Here is a 25714-nt window from a genome sequence, read left to right as displayed (position 1 = left end):
ACTTTTTTTTAAGCACCTAACTGAGATTTATAGTAGATTAAATCATATGCCTAGCAGAAATGAATGACTCCATTGCTAGCATGTGGCAAAATTCTTTTTCTGAGTGCCGCAAGCATTTGGATCCACTGAATGAAAGACCAAAGGGCTGCTCTTTGGATGATGGACACAGTTAGATATAAGACTTTCAGTCAAGTCTCTTCCTGTCATTTTCTTTCTTTTTCTTCTACGGTGCTTGGGATTTGCAAACCTGCTCTTTGCTTATCACCGTCCCGAAAATCACATGCCTTAGATATAGGGAGTTAAAAACAGCAGCATGAGCTGTGTGCTCTGAAAGCATGGAAAGTATGCAATGACCCACAGCTTTGCAGGACAGCTCGGGCACAGCAGCCACTCACTAAATTGCTAATTATAGATAATGGCCCCCACAGCTGAGGAACAACAATTCATCCTGGTAACCAGAAAGCCAGGCTATAAACTGTCTGCAATTATTAAACAGCATTTTATACGGGGTCTAATTATTTGACATTCAGACAGCAACTGGAATCCCAAAGCGCTTCACAAACTATAAACATATCGTCCTAGTGCAACGTGGCCACCTCTGGGGCAAACCCTTACTGATCACAAAAACTGCCATGGAATCTCTTGGGTCTGGTTAAAATGTTTGAGACCCTGGATCGCAACATCTCATCTGAAAGCTCTAGTAAACTGTACGGGACTCAATTTTCTACCTTCCCTCGATGAAGGGCCAGGCTGACACCTCTAGAGTTTGTTTTATTTATTACAGCCATCCCAGTAGCACTGGGCAGATGCTGACATAAATAAAACAGACCCTGCTGTGGCCCCAGGGAGTCTAGGGATTTAAAAGCTGATACTCTGATCACGACAACCACCCTCACTGGCCGGCTGATTAAAATGTGCTTCCGTGACCGCTGCACCCTGCAGTCAGTCCTGATTAGGAAAACCTGCCGTTGATGATTTCACTGGGAATTTTGCCTGAGTAAAGATTGTAGGATCTAGCTCTGATTTGGTTCCCATTGTAGATGACATCAAAATGCCCATTGGCTCCAATGGAGCTGGAATGTCGTGGAGTATTTAAAAATTGAATCTGGGAAGCGGCAACGGTTTCGGTACCCCGGCAAACACCTCTGGGTAGTCATCTAGTTCTGTTAGCCGTAACCTTCAGCTTGGGCCAGCTGGCGGGCTCAGCTCAACAGAGGCCTGGAGCAGTGATCGAGGCCCAGGAAAGCTGCAGGCATGAGCTGAGATGCAGCGGGTAGAAGTCTGCAGTGGCCCAGCAGTGGAATAGCAGGAGGTGCTGCAGGCCTGCTGAGTATCAGCGAAGTGTATCAGTGGTTAGCTTGCACAGTGCCTGTCTGAGCTACGCCCAGCGCCAGCTAGCGGCCATTAGTCTGTCACTTTTCCAATTATTTAATTCATCTTTACCTTAAAACACACGCCTACGGCCAGAATCTCAGCTGTGTAAATTAGTGTAGACACATTCAAGTTAACAGAGCGATCCTGATTTACAGCTGCTGAGACTCTGCCCCGCAAAGTACAGAAGAGAGGACCAAATTCATCCCTGGTGTGACTCCACTGAAATCAGTTAAATGACACCCGGGGTAGAGTTTGACGCGTTGTATATTTCTGTTGTCAAGCCTGTGTTTAAAGCACGTTTTAGCCTGGTGCTCAGTCTCTAAAGCTAGACTCAGAGTCTCCCAATGTTACAAGGATTTTGGAAAGCTGCATAACACAGAACCTGAGAAACCTACACTTTTCCCTGCTTGGGAAATTATGCATCATATTCATTCATATTAATTGATCAGTTATTAGACTTCATGGGGGGGGTATAGTGATAAGCCCTAAATCGTAAACACAAACAGGCATTTAACCACTTGACACTGTAGCTAAAACCACCAGAGCACACTGCCTTCTATTGAAGGTAACACTACAAGATGAAGAAAGCGTCAGAGCTACATAGGAAGAAGGTAATGATGATGCAAAACTCAATTCAAAATTCTCTCTTTTCTTTTTTCTTTTTCTTAACTATGTTAGCTCCAACAGCCAGAATCCCAGTAAAGGAAAACAAAATTCTTTTGCCACTGAGAAAAAAACCTATTTTTAAATAAGCTAGCAACCCTGATTGGCTTCTCCTGCCATTAAACCATTATGTGCTGTAGGGAAACAATGCCACCCACCTGTTAGTGTCCATCATCTTTCTTGGTAGGACTTTTCGTAGACCGGCTAGCACCACCGTCCCCAGTGAATTACTGAATGACTGAATCACCTAGTGAAAACCAGAAGCTGCAAGCTCAGCACCCAGTCTAGCTGAGATGGTCGGCTAACAGCATGTCATCAGCTTTGCTCCTGAAATCATCTGCACTGAACAAACACAGCTGCTAAGCAAACTCCCTTAGTCCCACCATCTGAACCCCACCTTGACCATCCCAGTAGTGGTGATTCAGGTATTTCCCTGCCTGCTACTGTACAGTGGGATGGCGTAATGGGATCTGAGCTCTGCCGTGTGGGCTAATGTGTTTGCAATTTGTTTTTACAAATCCAGTGATGTGAAGTGTGAAACTGAGCTCTCAGCTCAGTAAACTCACATCTACGCAAGCCAGCAATGCCAGGCAAAATAGCTTCCTCTTCTTGCTCTGAAAGTGTGGCTGATTATAGCCACTGGAGACCTCGCCTTGCATGGTGTTTCCCCAGCCATGGGGAAATAGGTGGCTACTCTTTCCAGTGGGCTTTTTGGAGCCCTGTTTGTGCCAGTCACTAGTGTACCATGAGTCACTAGCAGACATGCACTGTGCCTCACTAAACTGAATGTGAAGTGGTTATGACGAGCAGCCTGCCCTTTCACAGGTCTGTGGAAGTCAGAGCTGGCAAAGAGCTCTCTTTCCTCTACCTGCCAACGCAGGATTGTTCTCCATGGTATGTTTTCTACCATTTGCCCGCTCTGTTTGTCAATACCTCGAGCGGTGGGGTAACTCCGTGGATTAAGCAGTTTAGTGAATGAGCGTAACCCACGTGGCTGTATGGTCTTTGCATTATTCCAAGCTGGCTGGTTTTGTTGCATAGAATCTCTAGAATCCCAGCTATTCTTTGCTGCATGGGAAGGGCTCGGAGATACCCAGTTGCTAGGTCCTCTGTGGGGAGCACCCAACTAAGGAGCTGCTTCAGACTCCTCCGCAGTGTGTTTGTGTGGCCGGCTGGAGGGGTGTTCTGCAGCGTTCTTTGCCACTGCCCCCACCTCCATCTCCACGAACCTCACCAGGTCACCCACCCTGTGCGTTAGTGAAACCTGGGAAACTCACCATCAGCCTCCATGAGATGGAGCCAGCGCCGATCAGTGACCCCAGCCCTCAGTGTTTGTGCATCAGAATCACAATTTGCCTTCACCCCAGTTTTAATGGATCATGTACCTGTCGCTAGCATTGAAAGTCAGTTGTGCTGAATCACACCCTTCCCCCTGCTTCACGGGGAGATAATCAGTCCCCTGACAAAAGGCCCGCTCAATGCGAGCGCCACTCATGTGGCTGGTCTTGTGGAATCCTCATAGCTGGGTAAGCACTAATAATAGCTGGAGAAGAAGCCAGTGTGGCAGCTTAATCTGGGAGACTAGGCGCTCATTGGCCCTGTTAAATCAATGGGAACAAGTTCAAATCTCTTCCTCCATTCTGTGCTGTGACAGCCCATTGTGCTGCTGTCAGTTCCTTGATCCCATCACTTTGAGCAAAGGCCGATGGGCCTTGTTCAGCCCCGCGCTGGGTCCACATTCCTCATGGAATGATCCATGCGGTGAATACTAACTATGTGGGAAGCAGATGGGGGAGGGCAGGGGAAGCTCAGAGGACTGACCAGGCAGACTAAATCACTCTCCCTTTCTGAGGACCAGGAGTTTCCACAGCTGGGCTGGAAGGGGAAGTGATCCTGGGGATACGCCCCTGGAACAAGTGGAACATGCTATAGACCTTCTATTGGCGTGAAGGTGGGGGCACCGGCAGGTTTTCTTCAGGCAGCTCAGCAGTGGATAAAAGTGCCTTTCAGCTATTTCTGACTTGTCTGCCCAACTCCAACTTGCTGTTGAGCATTTGGGAGACACATGAGAAAAATCATTCAAAGGCCATGTGCTGATTTTGCCAATGTGAGAAGAAAGGGCAGCATTTGGGGAGGGCAGGAAACAGCTGCTTAAAGTGAGGCTGCTGGCAGGAAAGAATCGGGAACACTGATGTCCAGAGGCTTCCTATTTATTCTCTCTTGCTCCATGCCTTCTGGATCAGGTTTTTGCTGGTTTGCAAACTGCCTGTTTCCCTCTAACTGCCAGTTTTGCAAAGTACAGTTGGAATCTGAAATTCAAACTGGGCTCTTTCTAGGGATGGGCAAGCATGGGATAGTTCATTATTGCCAACCACAAATAGTCAAAAATGATGAGTCTGTTCCCAAAAAATCATGACATTGGCCTAAAAATCACGAGGTGGTTTTTTTAAAAAATATATCTTGGGGTTTTTTTTCCTTTCTGGTTTTTGACCCTTCAGGTGCACCTGAGTCACATTTCCAGCCTTTTCTCCACAGCTATGAGGGCTAGAAATGTCCCTTTAAACAAAAAAGAAAGCTGAGATGCTCATGTATTCACATGACTCCAGCAACTGGGGCTTTAAGGAAAACACTAAGTAAGTGAGCTAGTAACGCTGTTTTCAGATTGCAAACTCTTTGGGGTAGGGACTGTATTTTATAATGAGTGTGCACAGCAACTAGCAGAATGGGGCTCTGATATCCATTTTTGGGTCTCTAAGCTCTGTCATGGTTGGAAAAGCTTGGAAAAGAGGCGACTAAGGAGGGCTATGATAGAGGTCTATAAAATCATGAGTGCTATAGAGAAAGTAAATAAGGAAGGGTTATTTACTCCTTCTCATAATACAAGAACAAGGGGCCATCAAATGAAATTAATAGGTAGCAGGTTTAAAACAAACACAAGAAAGTATTTTTTCACGCAACGCACTGTCAACCTCTGGAACTCCTTGCCAGAGGGTGTTGTGAAGGCCAAGATTATAACAGGGTTCAAAAGGTAGCTAGATAGATTCATGGAAGATAGGTCCATCAATGCCTATTTGCCAGGATGGGCAGGAATGGTGTCCCTAGCCTCTGTTTGCCAGAAGCTGGGATTGGGTGACAGGGCATGGATCACTTGATGATAACCTGTCTGTTCATTCCCTTTGGGGCACCTGCCATTGGCCACTGTCAGAGGACAGGATACTGGGCTTGATGGACCTTTGGTCTGACCCAGTATGGCCGTTCTTATGTCATAGATGCAAATAAATGATCATAATACAAATCTTTACCAAAAATAAAATATAAATCAGCTTTTTTTTAAAAAAAGCTTGGATTTAAACATCCTCTTGCAGAGGTTTCAACCCACCTGTTGCATAGTAACCTTGTATTAGTGCCTTAGAATCCTGTTGCAACATTGTGCTAAATACATGTCAGCTGGAAAGTGAAACTAACTATAAACAAAAGAGCAGAGTGAAATGCAAAACAAGTAAATACAGAGCAGCTCTGGTGGAAAGGAAATTCTTTCAGCTTTAATAATCTAAGGTGTTATGAGCAAAACAAGTTAGGATTTAAATATATTCTAAATGGCCAAGATTTTCAAAAGTGACTAATTTGGGTGCTCAGTTTGAGGCACCTTAAATGGGCCTGCCTTTCAGAAAGGCCCCAACCATTGAAAATCAGGCCCCTTGGGCGGCAGGTAGCGGAGGCCAGGCTGGGGGAGGCTGTGCCTTCCCAACCAGCCAGGCTTGGCTCTGCCCACACTCCGTCCCCTGGGCTCCCCTTTGTGTTGCCACTGGGCTCCAGGGGCTGGTGCCACGCTGCACGCTCTCCCTCCCGGTGCTCCCAGGCTGGGGGGGCTGGTGGCCATGGTGGGGGGGCTCTGGGTTCCAGGGGCGTAGAAGGGGTGGGGCTGGGAGCTAGCCTCCCCAGCCCGTAGTTCCTGTGCTGTCCGTGCAGGCCCGCTTTTAAGGTATCAGAGGGGTAGCCGTGTTAGTCTGTAGTCACAAAAGCAATGAGGAATCCGGTGGCACCTTAAAGATGAACAGATTTATCTGGGCATAAGCTTTTGTGAATAAAAAACATCAAATAAATCTGTTAGTCTTTAAGGTGCCACCGGACTCCTCGTCCCTTTTAAGGTGTCTCAAGTTGGGTACCTTTGAACTGAGGCAACCAAGTCATTAGTCACTCCTGAAAAATCCTGGCCATATAACTTGAATCTGACAGTTCTTTGCAGGTGGCATCTCACAATTTAATACTCTCATGCCATTTAAAGAGGTCCCGAGGTGACTCAGTAAAACGCAGCCCTGGACTGACACTTTGAAGCACTGGGCTGTTATTTTTGGTCTTTGTAAAAAATTCAGGCTCGATGGAATGCAGAGACACTATTCCTGGGGTGCAAAAAATGCAAAGACGCTTCCCCAAGTAACAGCTGCTCGTGGTATTGCTGACTGGAGAAGGGCGGGGGGTGCTGGCAAGGGGGCAACTGGTAAGAAAGATCCATGCTTAGAGAGGGCTTTAAGCCACGCCCAGGCAAGCCTTCCAGGCATTCTGAATTTAATTGACTAGATGGATGAAACTATGGCTGCAGATTCACAATTGTTTTACCAGTGGGGTCACGCTTTGTAGTCAGCTTCCATTTGTAAAGGGTTGAAATAAATGATTAGCAGATGTTTTATTCAATGTTTAATAAATTATTATCGATTCCGTCAGGTCAATAGGTTGCTCATAACCATGCCTTATAACCATCTATAACACTTCTGATGCGCTTAGTAGCCTACCACAAGAGCTACTCTTGTCTGTAGCACTCTTGTAACGTATATTAATAATCTCTTAACCCTTTATGAATTTTAGTCTAAAATGTGATCACAAATGGATCCTCTGACTATTATTTAAATTGCCTCTTTTGTTCTACTTTTCTACCATACACATCTCTTTAATATCTAACTACCAATTATTAACTATTATCGTTGTTGTTTTTAGCTCTGAAACCCTGCAACCAAGATCAGTGCCTCATTGTGGTAGGTGCTGTATTTACCTACAGGGAGAGTCCGTTCCCATCCCAAAGAGCTCACAATCTCAACAGTAAGACGGACAAAGGAATATTATCTCCAGGTTATAAAAGAGGTTAAGTGACGTTCCCAAGGTCACGCAGAAAGTCTGTGACAGAGTTAGGAACTGAATTTCACTCTCCTGAGCCCCAATCCAGTGCTACAGACACAGGATCATTCTTCCAATGGAAAACTGATCTTTATTTAGATGTGACTTTTTTGATAACTTATTCTCTTAGGCCTTGTCTATACTACGGAGGGAGATCGATCTAAGTTACACAACTTCAGCTACGTGAATAACTTAGCTGAAGTTGATGTACTTAGATCTACTTACCATGGGGTCCACATAATGCGATGTTGATGGGAGATGCTTTCCCATCAACTCCCCTTGCACTCCTCCTTCAGGTGGAGTACAGGAGTCGATGGGGGAGCGATTTAGTGGGTCTTCACTAGACCTGCTAAATCAACCGCTGATGCATCTACTGCCTTGCGTCGATCCCCCAGTAAGTGTAGACAAGCCCTATAGTCTCCTTCTATGGTGCTTTTTGACTCATTGGTGTGACCTGAAGCTGAGCAAAGAGTTGATTCCTAAAGGTTCTTCCACCCTGTGTGTGGCCAAACTACAGCTGACAGGCTCGTAGCAGTATCTTTGCTTCTGACAACAGCACTCGGAACAGTAGTACGGAGTTGGCCATTGGTTTCAGATTTTAATGCGGAGAAGGCTCGCTTTAGTGCTAGGAATGCCATGCCTTTTAAGGCAGCTCTGTTCTAATTACCATGAAGTGACATCCTGAGAATGTCAGGACAGGTCTGAGCACTGTATGTGTCTCCTTTTGCTGCATGTACTGTATGTTTCTGGGATGCAGAAGGAATCCCAGTACATAAAGACAAGTAAATATCTGTGCCCCATAGAAAGGGGTCTGACTGTATGCCTTGAAACAGTGTTTGCAATGCTGTTGACCTTACAGGTTAGCTGAGTGGAGATTTATGCTCTGCTATTGCATGCCTGTCACCAATTAAGTCATAAGTAATTGCTTCAAAGCTTTCCCATATTTTCTATTAATTTAGCGGTGGTAAATTATCATATGCACCCATGAAACTATAGACTGTTCTTAGTCAGTAATGGGCAAAAGATCTATCTTCTGCTCTCAGGGGTGTCGGAACAATTTTTATAGTGGGGGTGCTGAGAGCCATTGAATCAAATTGTAAACCCTGTATATAATGGGATCCACTTCAAGCCAGGGGGTGTGGCAGCACCCCTAGATCCAGCACTTGCGTCTGCTCTGAAGAAACTAACCCTATTTCAAAAAATCCCAACAATATCTGTAAAAACCAAGCAAGCATAGCCCTTGTATTCCACTAGCATTTCCCACTCTTCCCAAGAGAGGCAAACTGTTAGCTAGGATTTGGGGGCGGGAGGAGGGTGAATGGAGAAGGGGGGAAGAGGACTGCCTATAAAAGAGCAGAAGAGTGAAATCCTACTATTTTCATGTTGGTGTTCTAGAATAGCTCCACATTTTTTGATCCAGGCCCAAACTTCTCCCCAGTTCAGGGGATGTGTTTGCATCCAGCTCTGATAACAGCGTTAAGTTTGTGGCACCATTTCAAGTCCACAGACAAAATCTGATTGTTATTATTTGTTATTTATTTATATTACAGTAGCACCACAGGACCACTCATTTTCGGGCATCATTGTGCTAGGCGCTATACAAAGACATGGCCCCTGCCCTACAGAGCTTACAATTAAACATGATGTGAAGGGAATTCTGCCCTTTAACCGAGGCATCATGAACTGGCCAATTCCTCACAGCAGTTGTTGCAAAGGGCTCAAGCATAGAGATCTGAAGGTGCATACACACAGATCTATTGCTCCCTATACAAATGTATAGCTTCCAGAATGTATCTCCTTTCTCAAAAGCCAGCTGCTCTCAGTGCAGTTTTGAGAGCTCCTGCCTGGAAAAGAGAAAAATTCCTCTGGGAAATCCATTCCTTGTGGTAGGGACGGAATAAAGAGGATCTGAGCTGTGCCAGGCAATGAGCTCTCGAGAGACCAGGAAGTAAGTGTGTGTTGGGGTGGTACTTAGTAACCTTGAGTCACCACTGAATGAGTTAGTGGTTAGTAGCTGACACTATGGAATTCTCTGTGGGGATTTCATCTATGACATCTTTGAGAGGATGAGCTAAAGGACAAAATCAGCAGAATGAAATCAACATTAGCCCATTTCGTATGGGTATTGTTGGGTGCTTAATTATAATCCTATTTTGTTACTTTCCAGACATCTCTGTGTCTCTCAGATGTGGTCTGCACGCAGGTTTAGTACTGGTATAGCTATGTCCGTTAGCGGTTGATGTGTTACTGATTACATTTATACCATTACAACCCCTCGAGTGGACATGTTATACTGGTATAAAGGTGCCTAATACTGGTAGAGGTTATTCCCAGTCCCACGTAGAAAGTAAGCTGTACCAATATAAAACACCTTTAGACTGATGTGCCTATGCCCGCACTCGGGGCAGTTTTACTGCTTTAGCTATCCCGGGATAGTTACAGGGTACAACTTCTGTGAGTAGATGAGCCCGCAGCTTTTCAGGAATGTGCTCAGGGAATCATCTTGAGCTTCGTCTGTTTCCTTTCCTTAGAAATAACTAATAGTTCAAGGCACTTATGGGCCTGAATGTGCATCATAACATTTCCCACCCACAGCCGAAGGTTCTCTTTACTCTTACTTAGACTAGCGAACCATCTACCACCTGGTGTCGGCCCAGGGGAGCTTCTTCTCATTTTGTTCCCCTCTTTAAGTAGCTGTTATAGCAGATGGAATATCTCTCTCTCGCGCTCTCTCATTTTTCTACTAAAAAAGAAGCTGTTGAAGCTGTTTTTAGCCAATGACTGGGAGGGGAAAGATCAGCCCTTTTGTCCTTGCAGGAGTTGGCAGAATGCCAGTGGGTAAATCCCAGAAAGAAATAAGAGAATAAACAAATGAAGAGCATATTTTGCATGTCAGTAGCACCTGACAATTTAAACCTGCTTGACCACAGGATAAAAGGTAGTATACCTCTTTTAGAGAGACACAGGGCCAGGTCTTTGGCTGATGTAAATCCACTGACGTTTGCGGAGCTATGCCATTTTACACCAACTGAGGGTCTGGAGCAAAGAGGTTAAGGGACTTGTCCAAGGTCATGCAGTTAATCAGTGGCAGAATCAAGAATAACCCCTAGGATTCCTGACTCTCAGGGTCCTGCTCCACCCATTAGACAACACCTGCACCTTAAAGCTGCAACTCTGGTGCCCATTAAACAAATAAGCAAAGAGAAGCAGCAGTGCAGGAGAGAGACTGAAGGTACAAAGAATCTGACAGATCTATGGGCTTGTCCAAAGGCGCTTACTGGGCTGGACAAGTGAATAGAAGTGACAAAAGGATTTCCAAAAGTTATAACCTATAAGCCTGATCCTGAGAGGTACTGAGCAACCGCTGCTCCCATTGACTTCAGACAGGAGCTGTGCACCTCTCAAGAGCGGGCCCCTCGAATGATCCCTGGATAGGGACACACAAATGCTTTCTTCATTGTTTGATGTGTGGGAGCATAGAGGGGGGAATCAGATTCTATCCTTAGCCAAATCTATGCTGCCACTTGCTCCTGAAGGGCGTAAATTGAAGTGGGACCTGTTTCATCCTGAACAGTCTTCAAATGCCACATAGATGCAAATTAGCAAGTCACATGCGGTGTTACCTCTTAGAATATCATCATCTATCTAATCTATCTATCACCACCGCCATCTGGCTAGCTGATGTACAGAATGCACAGACCTTGCACAGATTGTACACCTGATCTGACTGCCACAATGGGACAGCCCCTTAGTATAAATTGATGTAGCTCTATTAAAGTAACTGAAGTTGAGAAACTTGCCCAGTGAATTTAAAATGGCTGCACTGAAGCTAGAAATAGTGACAACCTTGACTGCTTCGTTATGGGGGAAGGGAGGAATGGTTTTGTCACCATGTTAAAAGCCCTCTCTCCATTTCAAGCATCCCATAATGCTCAAGTCAACATTTTGCTGCACTAGACAGAAAATAGAACCCATGGTACAGACACAATAACCTTCCTAGGAAAAGAGACCACAGAGATCTGGATTTACTAGATTCCAGGCTGACAAAATTCATTGCTTTCCAATGGCAGCAAACTCACTTGGAGCTTCATACTGTGAGGGGCTGAGTGCCCTCAGCACCCACTGAACTTCAGGACTGGGCCTTTTGCAATGGTACATTGTTCACATAACACATGCAAATCTTCACTAGAATCTCACCAAGCAAAAGATTACTTACAGAGAGTTCCAGCCAGTCGTGTCTTTTCGGTAGAAAATCCCAGTAGAAGTTGGTTGCTTTTGAAATTCACAACAAAGCAGCCCTTAGTGTATCCTATGGAGAAGCCCTGCGTCAATCTGTGTCCCTTGATCCTGTTCTCTGCCTCTGATGGGTCTCTGACAGCTGATTTTATCACAGTGTGCTGGGCTAAGTTGAGAGGATGAGCCAAATGGTTTATTTTTAGGGAATACGGAAGTTGCTGTTCCATCAGGCTGAGTCAATCAAGAGTTCCTGCAGCTATGGCGGGGGGGAGTCTTGAGTTGTCGCTGGCACTAACAGCTTGCAATGCCGATAGACTTATTCATTCAGCAGTGCCCCACTGTAATTCAGTGAAGGGATGTGTAAGCTTCCAAATATTGTGCATTGGAGAAGAGGCACTTTCCTGAGTCATTTTCAAGGGTCCTTGGGCCACGGCATTGGCACCTTGTGACTGTCACAAGATTTTTACTATGTTAAAAGCTGGTAATGGCAACAAGTATTAATTAACCCAAGCTGATTCCTAATTAGCTTTTAAATGGATGTGTATTTTTTCTAGAACTCTTTAGTTTAGAAAAGAGAACAGCAAGAGGAGATATGGCAGAGGAACATAATATAAGGCCACTACATTACATAATATCATGTGACAATGAGTTCCACTGATTAAAAAGCATTACTTTTTATTTAGTTTATATTTTTTGCCTTTTGTTTTTCCTTTCTTCTTCTTAGACTGTGGAGAAGGGTGCTACACATAAACAACAATAGCACCTATCATTAGCCTAGACAACAAGAGTGGACGGACTTCATACCTCAGAGCACAACTGATTACTAGGGAATTTTCCCCCCTTAGAAAATTGCACCTAGGTGTTCTGTGTGGGTTTCATGCTTTCTTTTGAACTGTTGGCCTGAGTGAAAAATACAGGAGCTAATCCTGTGCAGGTCTGAGTGCCTTCAAGTCTCAGTCCACCTTCAGATTATGCCTGTCAGCCAGCTTCAGAGGTGATGTATAAGTTAGATCTTGCACTAGTTTAGTCCCTTTACATTCAGATTCCTTTTTGATCTAGTTTCACCCATTCTGCTGATCTCTTAGAGGCGTCTAAGTTGGTCTAATTTATCCGCTGAGGAATTGTAAGAAGGTGTAGGCTTGCTCTAGAGGAGACTGTTCGTATAATGTGGCCACTAGAAACGTAAGTAGAAAGGCCACCACCAGCTAGAGATGAAGGACAAGTTTGGATGAGATAGAGGCTACGAAGGTCTTGCACTTAAGACAGCAGATTGGAAAACAAGATGGCTGCCATTCCCAGCTCTGTCACAGATTTCCTGTGTGGCACTGGGGAAGCCACTTCAATCCTATGGGCCTCAGTTCCCCAGACTTCTTTAGTCTTCCTTCACTATTTAGATGGTAAAGTCTTTGCGGCCATGACTGTGTTTGTACAGCACCTTGCACAGTGGGGCCCTGCTATCAGTAGGGGCCTGCAGGCACTAGCATAACATAAATAAGGATAAGAATTCAGTGGGAATTGTAGCGAGGGCAGATTTTGGTCCCTAGTGGGCACCCTATTTTCCTTGTGGCAATGGCCAAATAGCTTGAGAATGCTACTATTTCAGTGCATGTTGCTCAATCCCTTTTTACAATCATTGGGTATCTCTGCTCTACAATACTGTATATTTCTCCTTTCCCATTGTGGTTCCTGGAGTGGCTCAAATCCTCAACACCCCCAGCGCCTTAAATACACAATTAGGCCACAACCTACTAGCTGCTTGCTGAGATCTAGGGGTTTGGGTTCAGATCTGTGTCTCACAAGAACAGCCCCCTCCAGGAACTGCTCTTTGGTTTCCCTCGATAGACTAGAATCAGGGAAGAAAGTTGAGATCGCTCAGAACTGATTGAAATCCAACTACCTGAAGGGGAAAAAAAAAAAAAAAAAAAAGCCCTGAAGAAACTATTGTGCAGAGACCACAGTCATTAATCTCCCATGTCAACAAGACATTGCACTCCGTGCATGGGGTGGTCTCTGAGTAAGGCACTGTTACGCAGTAGTAGAGTCTCATATAAAATATCCCCACACGGGGTCTCTCAAACACTGAGAGGGGAAAGGCCAGGGCTCTGAGTAAGCATGCAATATACCTTTCATTGATTACCAGCCAGGTTCTGACTCAGGAATGGGAATGGCAGGGGCTGTCATATGTTTACCAGCTCAGCTAACTAGATTATTCATAAGCTCTATCACAAGCAAGAGTCAGCAAACGGAGTGACAGGCTAGCTTGGGAACGCCGAGGACACACGGCGGAGCTGCAGCCTATTCATTTCGTAGGGATGGGGAAGAGGAAAAGGCAGTGAGCATTGAAAAGGCACCAGGTCAAGGACAGAGCACAACAGGGTGTGGGTGGGGCAGCACCACATTGCCGGAGAAGACAGCAGCTGGTAGCAGCTTGGCTGAGATCCCATCGTAAGAGTGTCTACCAGTGGCAGCTTGTGACTTTTTTGACAGGTGGGGCACAAATCACCAAATCGTTAATTCAGTCCCTGCCCAATGCATAATTTAAGAGCTATTATTATACAATTAGTTTTAAATACACGGAAAAGAATCTAATATTCATCTGTTCCCTGAGAAAGAAGAAGAATTCCAAGTAATATAAAAACAGTTTAAAAATCCAGAGATTTTCACATGGATTTAAATACTGGATCAGCTTAAGTTAAAGTCGAATGTAAATTGATGTTTTTCAGCTAACTTCATACGGCTCTGCTTAGAGTATTTTCATGCATTCAAATAATAGACCACAATCACTAGGTGACTATAATATACCACCATCAATTTTAAAACGAAAAGTCACAATAGCACTTTAAACAACACACAACTTACAAAATTGCTAAAAAAAAAAAAAAAAAGTGTGTATCCTCAGTTGGCAAATCAGAACCTGAAATTCATGTGTTATTTATATAGACACAAACACAGTAACAAAAAGTCATTAATTCAAAACAAACAAGGCAGTTTAACAGAATGGTTCTGAAACTGCTCATCTTTGAAGAGACGTCTAAATCAAAGTAGCTGCCATAAGAGTTGGTGAGTCAGGGGGTTGGGCATAGCCCTTACCTGTCACTCGTTAGCTGCCTCCCAGCTGGTGAGATACAAAGCCAACAGGCAGCTCACTTAAGCGGAGAGCTGCAGGAAGTAGGGAGGTTCCTACAGGAGATCCTGGTCAGGGAACGCTAGGTAAAAAATCTGACTGGGATACCAGCTGTGTAGGCAGTGGCCAAAACCTCAGGCGAACCAGGGGGCAGGGCCTGGTTTACCTGCCTTGACTCCTACTGATCCATGCTTGTGTTTGAACAATGAGGGAATCATTGGGAAAACAGAATGAAATACTGGCAGTGATGGGAGCTTCATTAACAAAATGGCTGGGGAGTTGGCCTCCTGCCAGCTCAGATGAGAGTTGGGAAACTGAAGAAGAGGCAGGGTCTGCTGGGTTTAGGGAAGACCCTGTTACACTCTCCCTCGCTTCTTTGCCACAAGACAGCATTATATCTTAGCTAGGTAGCTGGATCCCCTATTTTAAAACACCTAGGTTCCTGGCTAACTGGGACACAGTGAGAGAGACAAACCACTGAAAGCCAGCTCTATTGGCTAGTTACAATAGACTTTGCATTCAGTTGTCTGTTGTCATGTTAGGAAAGTAATTGTGTTTGCTGGGACACATGCACAGCCCTACTTGTATAAAGGAGAGTCACAAATGCTTGCACTTCTCATTTGATTAGCTGCCTGCATTCCAAAGCTCTGGCCAAGGTTTCTGTCCTGCTAAATTAGGGCCAGAGTTTGATACCCTTACTCATGACTAAATAGTACCTCACAGCATTAGTAGTCCCGTTGTATTCGTAGAGTAAGTGAGTTAAGGTATCACAATCTGGCCTTTACTAAGTACAGTGTCCCAGTCCATGTACAGCAACATTCAGCGCATATATTTACTTTCACTGGGAAGAGACCAATAAGACTCAATCGACAAAAACCTCTGACATTTTTGCACAATGGATCATCAGATCAGGCAACTTTATATGTATATGAAATGGCTTTTAAAAATACATATTTTCTTCAAGCAATAGAAATGATGCAACAGTTTCCTTAACAGAAATGGTGCCAATCTTCAATCTATCCATCCACAAAGCTAATATTCAGACTGAAAAAGACTCATACAGGTCAGCATTTGTGCAAAAAAACAGGTTTATAAACCGAAACAGAAATGCAATAGAAATGTTTTCATGATTGCCTTTTGTTTCAACTGCATAAGAAAACAGCTTTTGTTTAAACAAAAGAGCAGAGTTTGCCATCCTAACATTGAAGCATCCTGCATGAGAATCAGAGTGTGAAATTGACTAGAAACAGACCAGCTACCTTTGTAAAACCAACCAGTTTATCATTCTCCAAGGAAAGAGATGTGCACAGGGAAAACACAGGAAAAATGGTGAAAGGGACATGAGTTTTTCAAAATGATTTCTATTTTAATAACCTGTGCTATTACAAGTACCAGAAGTGTATTACATTTAAAGAGACATTTGTAATACAAGTAAGGATTCTTTGCTTTTATCCTCAGCAGGTGTAAATTAATGTAGCTCAACTGATTTCAGTGGAGTGCTGCTGAGGCACACCACCTTGGAGTCTAGGAGTCCTAGTCTAGACCAGGACCCCAATGTGCTAGGTGCTGACCTGTTACAGCCCAGAGAAATCTCTTATTTTTCTCTCCTTTTCACTCCCCACACTTCAGTGCCTCATATCACAGTCACTATCCTCCTTGCTAAAGACGACTTGGCAACATCTTCAGAGCGCAGCAATATTGCTCCTTAATTTGCTGCAGAGTGACACGGTGCTCACCTCCCTCAAGTTGGAGAACAGTTTCCTCTGTTCTGCCAGACAGCCAAGGGAGTAAGAGATGAGATATTCCCTCCTAAACAGCAACTACTTCCCTCAGCTCCCCCCGCCCCCCGCACTCCACTACTGAACAACAGAAATCTCTGCCAGGTGATTTGTGCAATTGTGAAGGTCCAGTCCAAGGATTTGGAGTACAGGGAAGAAACCACACTACCACTAGATGGCAGTGTAAGCACTCACATCAGAGAGACTATCAGAAGGCCATGTGTCAGTATAATAATGCCTGCATCTGTAATTTTCACTCCATGCATCTGAAGAAGTGGGTTTTTTACCCACGAAAGCTTATGCCCAAATAAATCTGTTAGTCTTTAAGGTGCCACCAGATGTTTCTGTGGATACAGACTAACACGGCTGTCCCCTGATACTTGATCAGAAGGACAGGTACCTTAACAGAAATGCTTTCATAAGCTAACAAATATAAAAATAAAGTGATTGTTGGATATTTTATGGTCCGTTCCTACTATACTGAGGATGTGTGAACCTTACGCCAGGGAAAGAAATATATAATCTAGCTATACACTCTCTCACTTTCTCTCTCTCTTTCCCCACTTTGCGTTTTGAAAAGTCCCTGTAGATACATTCTTAAATGAATACAAAATGGAGTGGAAAAGAGAAGAAATTATATATCTATATCTATATCGCAGTTGCTCTGAACATGCTGTAATTTGTAGTCACATCAGACACCAATTTAAGCTTTGTTCCACTGAACTGATGTCACATCCTACTTTGCCTTTCATTTAACTCCCACCCCCCAAAAAATACCTGAATAATGTAAAAAATACATATACGTGTATTCTGTCCTTTAGAGGAGTGAAACGCACAGACACGCAAAAGCCAATGTATCGTGTGCCTCTGCTGACTGCTCTGTCTCTTCTTTCCAGTGGTCAAGGTTCCACCGGGAGAAGATCTGAATTCTTAAACCTTCTTTAACCTAGATTGTTCCATCTCCACAGCTGCAGCGTAGTCTCCAGGGCGTAGCCCACTTTAATTTTAAATGACACAAGCAACTGGCTTTCCATCATTTCCTTTAGGAGGCTATTCCATGATCCCGCAGACTTCACTGTTAGGAAATATTTCTTTACAGTAAGTCTAAATTTTCCATTGCTCTGTTTAATCCCATTACTCCTAATTATGCCCTTTTGAATCATTCTTCCTCCTTGGCACTTACTCCTTTCGCTATACTCATGCTCCTAGAGCATTCACAACAGCCCTTGGAGCGCCTGGTTTCTGGCTAGTGATGGCAGGGTCATCTCATGATGCTGAGGTTTACTACACGATCTCGCCAAGGGCTAAATGCGCTGCTGGGGTCTAGGACAAAACTAAGAGATGGGCTGCAGAGTAATGCAACAACTGGTGCATTTGCTTTGTAATCTGCTCTGCCCCTGATCCTATCCCCCCCCCCCCCGCCCCCTGCATGATGCCTTTTTCGCCTTTGGTATGTGTTTGTTTGCATGGGTGTGAATCTATTTGACAGTGAAATGCTGATCAGCGGAAACATCTCAAACAATGCCATGAACATTTAAATCTCCCAGATGATTATGTACCAGATTCAGTGGCTAATTTAACTCCATGCAGCTCCAAACTATCCAATAGACTTTGTCTTCCCCTAGCTAGACTGCTGTATTTCACCAATGTGTCTGCTCCTTAGTCTTGGCATGAGGCCCACATTACAACCTACTGGTAATGTTGAAAACACCCCCAGCTGAGGTATAGAAGGCAGACATGGATTGTTCAGTCACCGAGTGGAATGCCCAGCAGTAACCAGCTTGTGCTCCACTACCCATGACCTACAATAGACACAGAGCATGGGAAGTCCCGCCTCAAGGGGTCTGACAGAGAGCAGCCTCATGGCTCCTGATTGGATCCCCATCCTATATAAATCTAAGGGGCATTCCAGGAAGCGTCCAGGCAACTGTGTGGATCTCCTGCAGCTGCCATGACCATTCCTGCACTCTGCTCTTGAACTCCTGGCTTGAATTGGACCTGAAACCTGACTCGGACTCTGATTCTTGATATCTACCACAGCCTGGAACTTGACTACAAACTTCTCTGCTACTCTCAGCCTCAGATTTGGCCCTACTCTAACTCTTGGTCCTGACTGCCCTTGTCAGGTTCTTAACAGTTTGCCCATACCACCCTAACCCGTGATTAAGGCCTGCCCTGGGAGAGCATGGAGGCAGCTGGCCGTTCCCTGCCCAGCATGCCCCAGAAGATACTGGAGATGCCTCAATGGTTGGCCACCCCCAGGAGGAGCTCCTCATGCTGCAAGACCAAGTGTCACAGCTCCCAATGGAGAACCAAGCTCTGTGCAGGCAATCCATCCAGTTCCATGATGAAAACATGGCACTGCAGGCCCCACTGGTGGAGCACGCTGCAGATAACCAGATACTATGAGAGCGGTGGCCTGGCTGCAGAACGAGAATGCTGCTCTCTGGGCACGCACTGCAGCTGTGTACCCAGACCCCTCCCAGAACATTTTAATAGGGACTGCCAAAAATTCAAGGGTTTATTAACCAATACCATCTGCTGGTTCTGCTCTGCCCCTGGTCCTACCCCACCATCAACCGAGCAAAAGTAGGACTCATTATTTGCTTCCTGATAGGAGAAGTATTGGACTGGGCCTAAGATAGATAGTGTATCATCATTCATCAGCCAGATGATGAGCTTTGTTCCTATACTTGGCATTGTAAAATGAATGATGTAGCTAACTTTAATGGTATCCCAAAGATCTCAATACCTATTTAGCAAGGTCCGGTGACGATTCCCATCACCTTTCTGTTTAAAAAGCTGGTGGGAACCAGATACCTCCATGTTCTCCTGAGCTGCTTTTTTCCCCAAATAACTGTACTATTGAGTACATTCCTAAAGATGGTACAAAAGCAATGGCTAGGCTCTAATGAGATCACAGCACTGGAATCACTTTCTATATACTATCTTAAGCCAATGATGACTGGGTCTGATTAATTACCTATGCAATGTCTGAAATGGAATCAAGCCAAGAGTGCTGTAGTTCAATCATAAGGTATGTACAAAATAAACCGCATAGCTCACTGAGTAGCATGGAAAAATTATTTCATCTTGAATGCAGTGCAAACCCAGCCAGGCTAAACATGGACTCATTTGATATCACCTATTTTTAACCATTAGCCTCGAGACTAACCAGCATAGAGAGAGTCAACATGATCCAGTGGACTGAGCACTGGCCTGCATTCCAACCCCTGCTCTCATGGACTCAGTGCGGTCATGAGCAAATCACTTAACAGTAATGTGCCTCAGTTTCCCAGTTTCTAAACTCGGACTATAATAATGTCTAACACTTTCAGGCTAAAAAAACTTCACTGTCAATGAAATGATAGATTTACATTTGATTTGCTTTGAGTCACTTGCAGTATGTCTTACTTGCTAGATAATTTGCCCTCTTCTTTTGGCTCCTGGAGAGTGACTCTTTACTGGGTTCATATCTCTCTAGGGAAGACAGACCCTCAAGCTACCTCTCCTTGCCATCCAAGCTGCCACTGATGCTGGCAAGAATGACCTTGGTCAAACTGGGTTGATTTAACTTATATCAGTGGGTTTGCACAAGAGCTGGGGATGACCCCTCTTTTGTGATCGGCGCAATCAGAGACATGGCAGCAGAACAGCTGAGATCACCCAGGAACCAAAATAAATCAGAGACTCACAGTGCTTGCCCACAGCTGAGTCATAGGCTGTATCTGGCACTTTAGAGATGGGCGTCTTACTTTTCCCGGAGAGCTTCACTTCCTGTACGAGAATGAGAACAGTCTGAGGTGCTAGCTGAACAGTTACACGTCCATAAACAGATTTTAAGAACCTTGCTAGGCACTGGCATGTATGGAAGGCAATCAGACCATTAGACCATAGGGTATATTGTCCCATTGTGGTTCTGATAGACCCACTGCATATTACACTTTGGCGTGCCATCGTCAAGCCCAAATTGTTTTATAATTAGGAGAGTGCACCAGCCCCAGAGAGCTGACAGTGTCTTGATTCCAGGCACTTCTAACCAGCACTAAGGATTCCACTCCACTGTTATAGCTTCATCTAGGTATGTGCCAGAGCCACTTAACCCCCAGGGTAACTCAGGTCACCAAATAAATCCCCGGTTTATTCTTAATTTTGGCCTCAGTTATGCCCCCCGTATTCACATGAAGTAATAAATCACTCCAGGAGTAGTCCCACTGGTTTCAATAGCATATATAGTGAGTAAGGTACTACTCCATGCAAGTAAAGAGATCAAAATCTGGCCCTTGGCAATTATATCCCTTATTTTTTAGCCATTTCCAGAAAGGTTTCTTTGCCTATCAACCCGAAGTCCTGGGCAATGTTTTGCCAGCTTTTTGAAGATCACCTCATTGTCTTATCTTTCTGACCGAGGTAAGCCCATCCCTTTCTTTAACCTGTCCCTACAGCATGTAGATTTCTCATGCCTGGAATTATCTTTGTTGTCCTTTGTTGCCTCCTCATGTTGAATCCTCTCCTCCCTGTGGAATCGCGATCACTACAGCGGTGCTACATGCTGTTCCAGATGGGGTCTCAAAAGGGCCTCATCCAGCAGTACTATGGCAAGTCATCTACCTTGATGCTAATGACTAGCAGTAGTATCTTGTTTGACTCCCTTCATCGGGCTTACGGGTTTGTGCTTCATCTCCACCCCCTCCTCCAAAGTGTCAAGGCGCATTAACTCCCTTCTTCCAAGACTTTTTGATTTACAGTTGATTCCGTCACTGTCTCTGCTGCCAAGAGCTGTAGAAAACAGGGCAAGCAGCTCTCCTGTCTTTGTTGGTTGGTCTCAGAAAGAGTATGCACAACGAGATCCAGTACGGCCTCAATTCTGTGACTGTCGTGGGGGTACTCTGAGTGCGTTTGTGTGACTGTGTTTTCTGGATCGCCCAAGGATTTTCAGTGTACTTAGTAGACGTTGGGCCACATGCCCCTTGTTCCTGGTAACAGCCAGTTTGAAATCACTGAGGCCTGGATGGCCTAGGCTGAGCTGTGTTTCAGGGTCAGAAGGATGCATGTTTAGATTAGGAGGCTGTGGAGGAGGGGACTTTGTCCCACAGTGAATTTGTACACTCTGCAGAATAGGGTTCAAATTTAGTTTAAACTACAAGTGGAAATGAGTTTGTTCTCACCAGTGGCTGTTTCCTGGCTCTCCTCAGTGTTATTCACTGGTCACATGAATTGGTGCTAAAATCTAATACATTTCCCTTTACACACACCACCAATTACTAATGAAGGGCCAGATTCTGCCACTATTACTCCCATGAAGTAGTACCCTACTCCAGAAGTCGTTCCATTGAACCCAGTGGGGCGGCTCATGGAGCACATAAGTACAGGTGGCAAAAACTGGTCCACAGGAAACATGGTGTGTGCTTGGGAAGCTGCTAGTGTGCTTGTTTCGCACAGCAAGCACTGTGAGTAATAAGAAAGATGGTGTAAGTGAACATGCGGAGAAGCCAGTGTTGCGCGCATTAGGCTCTGCTCTTTGTCTCCTAGCCACACCCGGGAGCAAGCCCTAGACCTATTTTTCTGAGCATCTAGTCTCACACCAATATCTGTCCCTCCTGAAACCTGATCTCCTTTCCTCAGTTCCGCTCACCATTCTACAGTAGTGCTTCCCTATCACATTGACAACCACTGGCATTTCATCACCTAGTTCAAAGGCAGCTGGGTTCCGTCCTGAATCCCAAAGGGAAATACATTTCTTGGGAGGTTTGGAAGAAGAAAGTTCACCAACCTTTCTGGCTGAATCCTTCCCTGTGGAGGTTGCAGCACTCCATTGTTGCCTCCTGCTATTGCTCTGGGATGACGAGAAGGACAATTCAGTCCAGGGTTTAGCTCCCTGGGTCAGAGGCTGGGTGGTTGTCACTATGCTGGACTCCATTTCACTCTCCCTAAAACTGCCACTGAAAGATGCTGTCTGCTGTGTAGCAAAAGGGAAAGCCGTAAGCTGTGAAGTGGGAGCAGCTTTACCGGTGTTGAAGCTGGTCTGAAGTCTCCTGGAGTTCATTGCCGTGCTATTGGTTTGATGGAAGGTGAGGTTCTCCATGGATTTGCTCCTCAACCCATCATTGACGTGGCCTTGAGGTGAGGCAAGTTTCCCCCCCCCGAAGCCTGCTGTAGAACATTTCTCACCATGATCTATAAATTGCATCAAAATAGACTCACTCTACCTCCCACATAGCTCTCTCCATAGGGAGTGCACTGTGGTTGTAATACTCTACTCCCAGTCCTGATCCCCATCACCCACTCTCAACTTCATGTCTTCTGTCATGTTACTAGGCTTGGAACAGTCTTCCATCAATCATTCTCCTCCTGCCCTTCTGACTACTCCTCCCTAGAAACCACTCCTTCCATAAACTCTAGCGACACTGATCTGCGCATGGCTCACCCTTTCCTGAACTGTGGTTCCATGCTTTGTCTTGTCTATGCTAGAATGTAATTTTTTGTGGGAAGGACTGTCTTATTCTGCGTTCTGTAAAGTGCTGTGTTTGGACCACATTCTATTCCTTCTTCCACTGGTGTCAATCAAGAATGTCGCACTGAAGTCAATCAAATTACAAAGCTATAAGGCTGATGTGAGAAGAGAATCAGACTCTATATCTACAGTACTGTTTAAATGCTTGATAATAACAATTAGTATAATTAATTTCAGAAATGTTTGTTTAATATTGAGTTCAAATACACTTTGCTTGCGTCCTAATGCAGAAATACCAGTGCATTGTGCTGACTGATGGGAGCAGGGAAGGGAAGCTCTTAGTTCTTGTTCCTTTTTATGTTACTAAACAAATAAAGATACACACAGGTATAGGCCAAGTTGGTGTATTGGGTTAAGATGCTAGGCATCCATTTCTGCAAGCTGGTCTGCGTAGGCTAACCATTGCACCTGCACAGAGCCCCACAGATTTCAATGGGGTCTTCCTGCATGGATCAGCTTGCAAGATCAGCAACTAACTTCTTCAGACATTGAATTTAGTCATGTGAAAATAGGTTAGTTAAATATCTCTCTCTTCAATGGGAGTTGAATGTTTTCCCTGGTGTGGGTTTATTATTTGTATTCCTGGCTCCTAGAGGCCCCAGTCATGGATCAGGGCCCCCCTGTGCTAGGTGCTGTACAAACACAGGTCAAAGGAGCTTGCAATCTAAGTATAAGATGAGACACAGTAGGTAGATACAGGCAGATGGAGGAGTACAAGTCAACAATGAGACCGTACTCATCACAGCATGATAAGCAGCAGTCTAGCCAGTGGGAAATTCTGCTAATAGTTTTAGGATTCAGCAAGGTCCTAAAGCCTGTTATATATTAAATAAAAATCAACTGAATTTTATTAAAGGAACCTTTAAAAATGTTATAGATAGAGAATACTAGGGGCTGGTCTACACTAGAAAATTAGGTTGACTTAACTATATCTCTTAAGACTGAAAAATTTCACTACTGGTGTGATATAATTAAGCCAATCTAAGCCCGGGGGTAGACACCACCAGATCAACAGAAGACTTCTTCCATCGACCTACCTATTGCTTTTTGGAGAGCAGGATTTACTACAGTGACGCTGCAGGAAGCATCTACACTAGAAACACGACAGTGTTGCCATTGTGCCGCTGGAGCATTTCAGGTGTAGATGTACCGACTGTGTCCTTTCCTGTGTCTGGTTCTCTGTGGGCATACCAAGGATGTGACTGAACTGAACCCTCGTGAGAAGGGCACTAGCCAGCTCCTATGAACTGCTTGATTTTCATTCATTAGGACAATACACTGTGTCAGCCTGTATTCTCTTCTATCCCTCATATACTAACCCGTTTGCCTGTAGCTCACCTTGCAGTTGTCTTGCTTTGACGAGGCACTTTCACAATCCAGTATGTTCTGATACCTACACAAGACAGAATGTGGCACATTACTTCCTTTCTATACACTGCATTGAATACATACATTTTTTTCTTGTACAGGAAATTCCCTGTTTTTCAAAGGGCTTGGTGGGGCAGAGGGGCTCTGAAACCTTTGAAACTCAGGTTTCATGAAAAACTAATTCTGGCTTTGATATGAATTTTGGATAAAGGGATGGGTCTGAATTTGGGATTGCGACCTCCTGGTGCCAAAAGTCAGAGCGGTGCATAGGGTTACAGGGATCCCCTGGGTCTGGTATTGACATCATAATTCCTCAAAGGGTATCATGTAAAGTCTCTACTGAAAGCTTGTCACCCTGGTCATCACAATCGCTGTGAAATGTATGTGCAGATAATTCGTAAGGAGTCATGTATCTATATGTTCTTAAGGTCAAAGTTGGGGCTGGGTACCAAAAGGTGATAAACCAGTTTCTTTCAGTTGGGAGATGCTTATATACCTGCCTGGCTATATGTAAACTGAGTACTATATACTTCACAAGGAACACCTATTTAAAGGCTGAGCAGATGCTAACCATGAGATTGTGAAGTCTCCAGGGAAGAGTCTTTCCAGTAAAAACAAGCAGCAAGGGGTACCCTGTTTACAAGTGAACACAGTGGATTGCTGGAACTATATCTGAGGGTGCAGAGGTACACCCAGGTATTCTTCAGGTAGGGGACAAGCTGCCAGCTGGCTTATCTTATGAATGGATGATCACAGCTGGTCTGGCTGTTTAACCCCGTGAGAGAAACTTCGGGTGAGCTAACTTTTGTGAGACAGGAGGATGTCTTAAGTTTAGGCTCTAGAAAGCAGGGTATAATTTTACTTTACATGTAAGCCTCTGTTTCCAAATCTTTTGCATGCTACTTCTAGAATCTCTAGACTTTGTTAAACAAACTTTGACTTGTTTTCCCTGTAAGCAAATCTAAGTGCTGTGAGTTGGGTGGCGTGGTAAGCTGGGAGACACTGTTTCTTTGGGAACAGCGGATCTGTGAATTCTGTGAGTGCCCAGCGGAACAGAGGCTGGACACTCAGGGGTGTGGGGGGGATGCTCGAAGGGCTTGGAGGTTGGAGTCTGCCTTACCTGCAGAGGGACAGTGGAACCTGCTTAGGCTCAGAAGGCAGTGCTTGTGTTACCTCTAGGCTGGTGGTGACAGGGAGCTGACCCCTGGCAGGCACAGACAAGGCTTCCTCACGCTAAGGGCAGGTGGTAGCAAGGTACCTCACTACCCTGAGTACCCCGGGAAGCATCACAGGGATGACATGGAGATTTTGATATTTGAGGTACGGAGAAATGGGATTTCATAGGTTTTACAGGCAGGAGGAGCCACTGTGATCATCTAGTCTAACCTCATATACAACAGAGGCCAGACAGCTGAGTTGTGTTGCTGAGCAGTGTTGCTGCTGAGGTTGTGCTCCGAGTGGGCAAGTGTTATTTTGAAATAATAAACA

The 25714-nt window shown here is 44.8% G+C and overlaps 1 protein-coding gene across 11 annotated transcripts in view; it reads right to left on the bottom strand.

Annotated features, from left to right (window-relative positions):
- XIRP1 (xin actin binding repeat containing 1) overlaps positions 1 to 25714 on the bottom strand; it is a 46782-nt gene that overhangs the window by 16086 nt on the left and 4982 nt on the right. For 4 of the 11 annotated variants that reach the window (XM_073334683.2, XM_073334679.2, XM_073334692.1 and 1 more), the window contains 3 exons: positions 24197 to 24251; positions 22118 to 22303; positions 20040 to 20121 (listed from right to left, as the gene is read on the bottom strand). In XM_073334683.2, the coding sequence (XP_073190784.1) occupies positions 20040 to 20121; positions 22118 to 22303; positions 24197 to 24251 (323 nt within the window). Of the gene's footprint in view, positions 1 to 20039; positions 20122 to 22117; positions 22304 to 24196; positions 24252 to 25714 lie in introns of those variants that run through there. The other 7 variants (XM_073334686.2, XM_073334684.2, XM_073334688.2 and 4 more) reach the window with 5 other exon arrangements.

Source organism: Lepidochelys kempii, chromosome 2 (assembly GCF_965140285.1).
Source record: "Lepidochelys kempii isolate rLepKem1 chromosome 2, rLepKem1.hap1, whole genome shotgun sequence".
NCBI lineage: Eukaryota > Metazoa > Chordata > Testudines > Cheloniidae > Lepidochelys > Lepidochelys kempii.
This window is presented reverse-complemented; position numbering and strand designations above follow the sequence as displayed.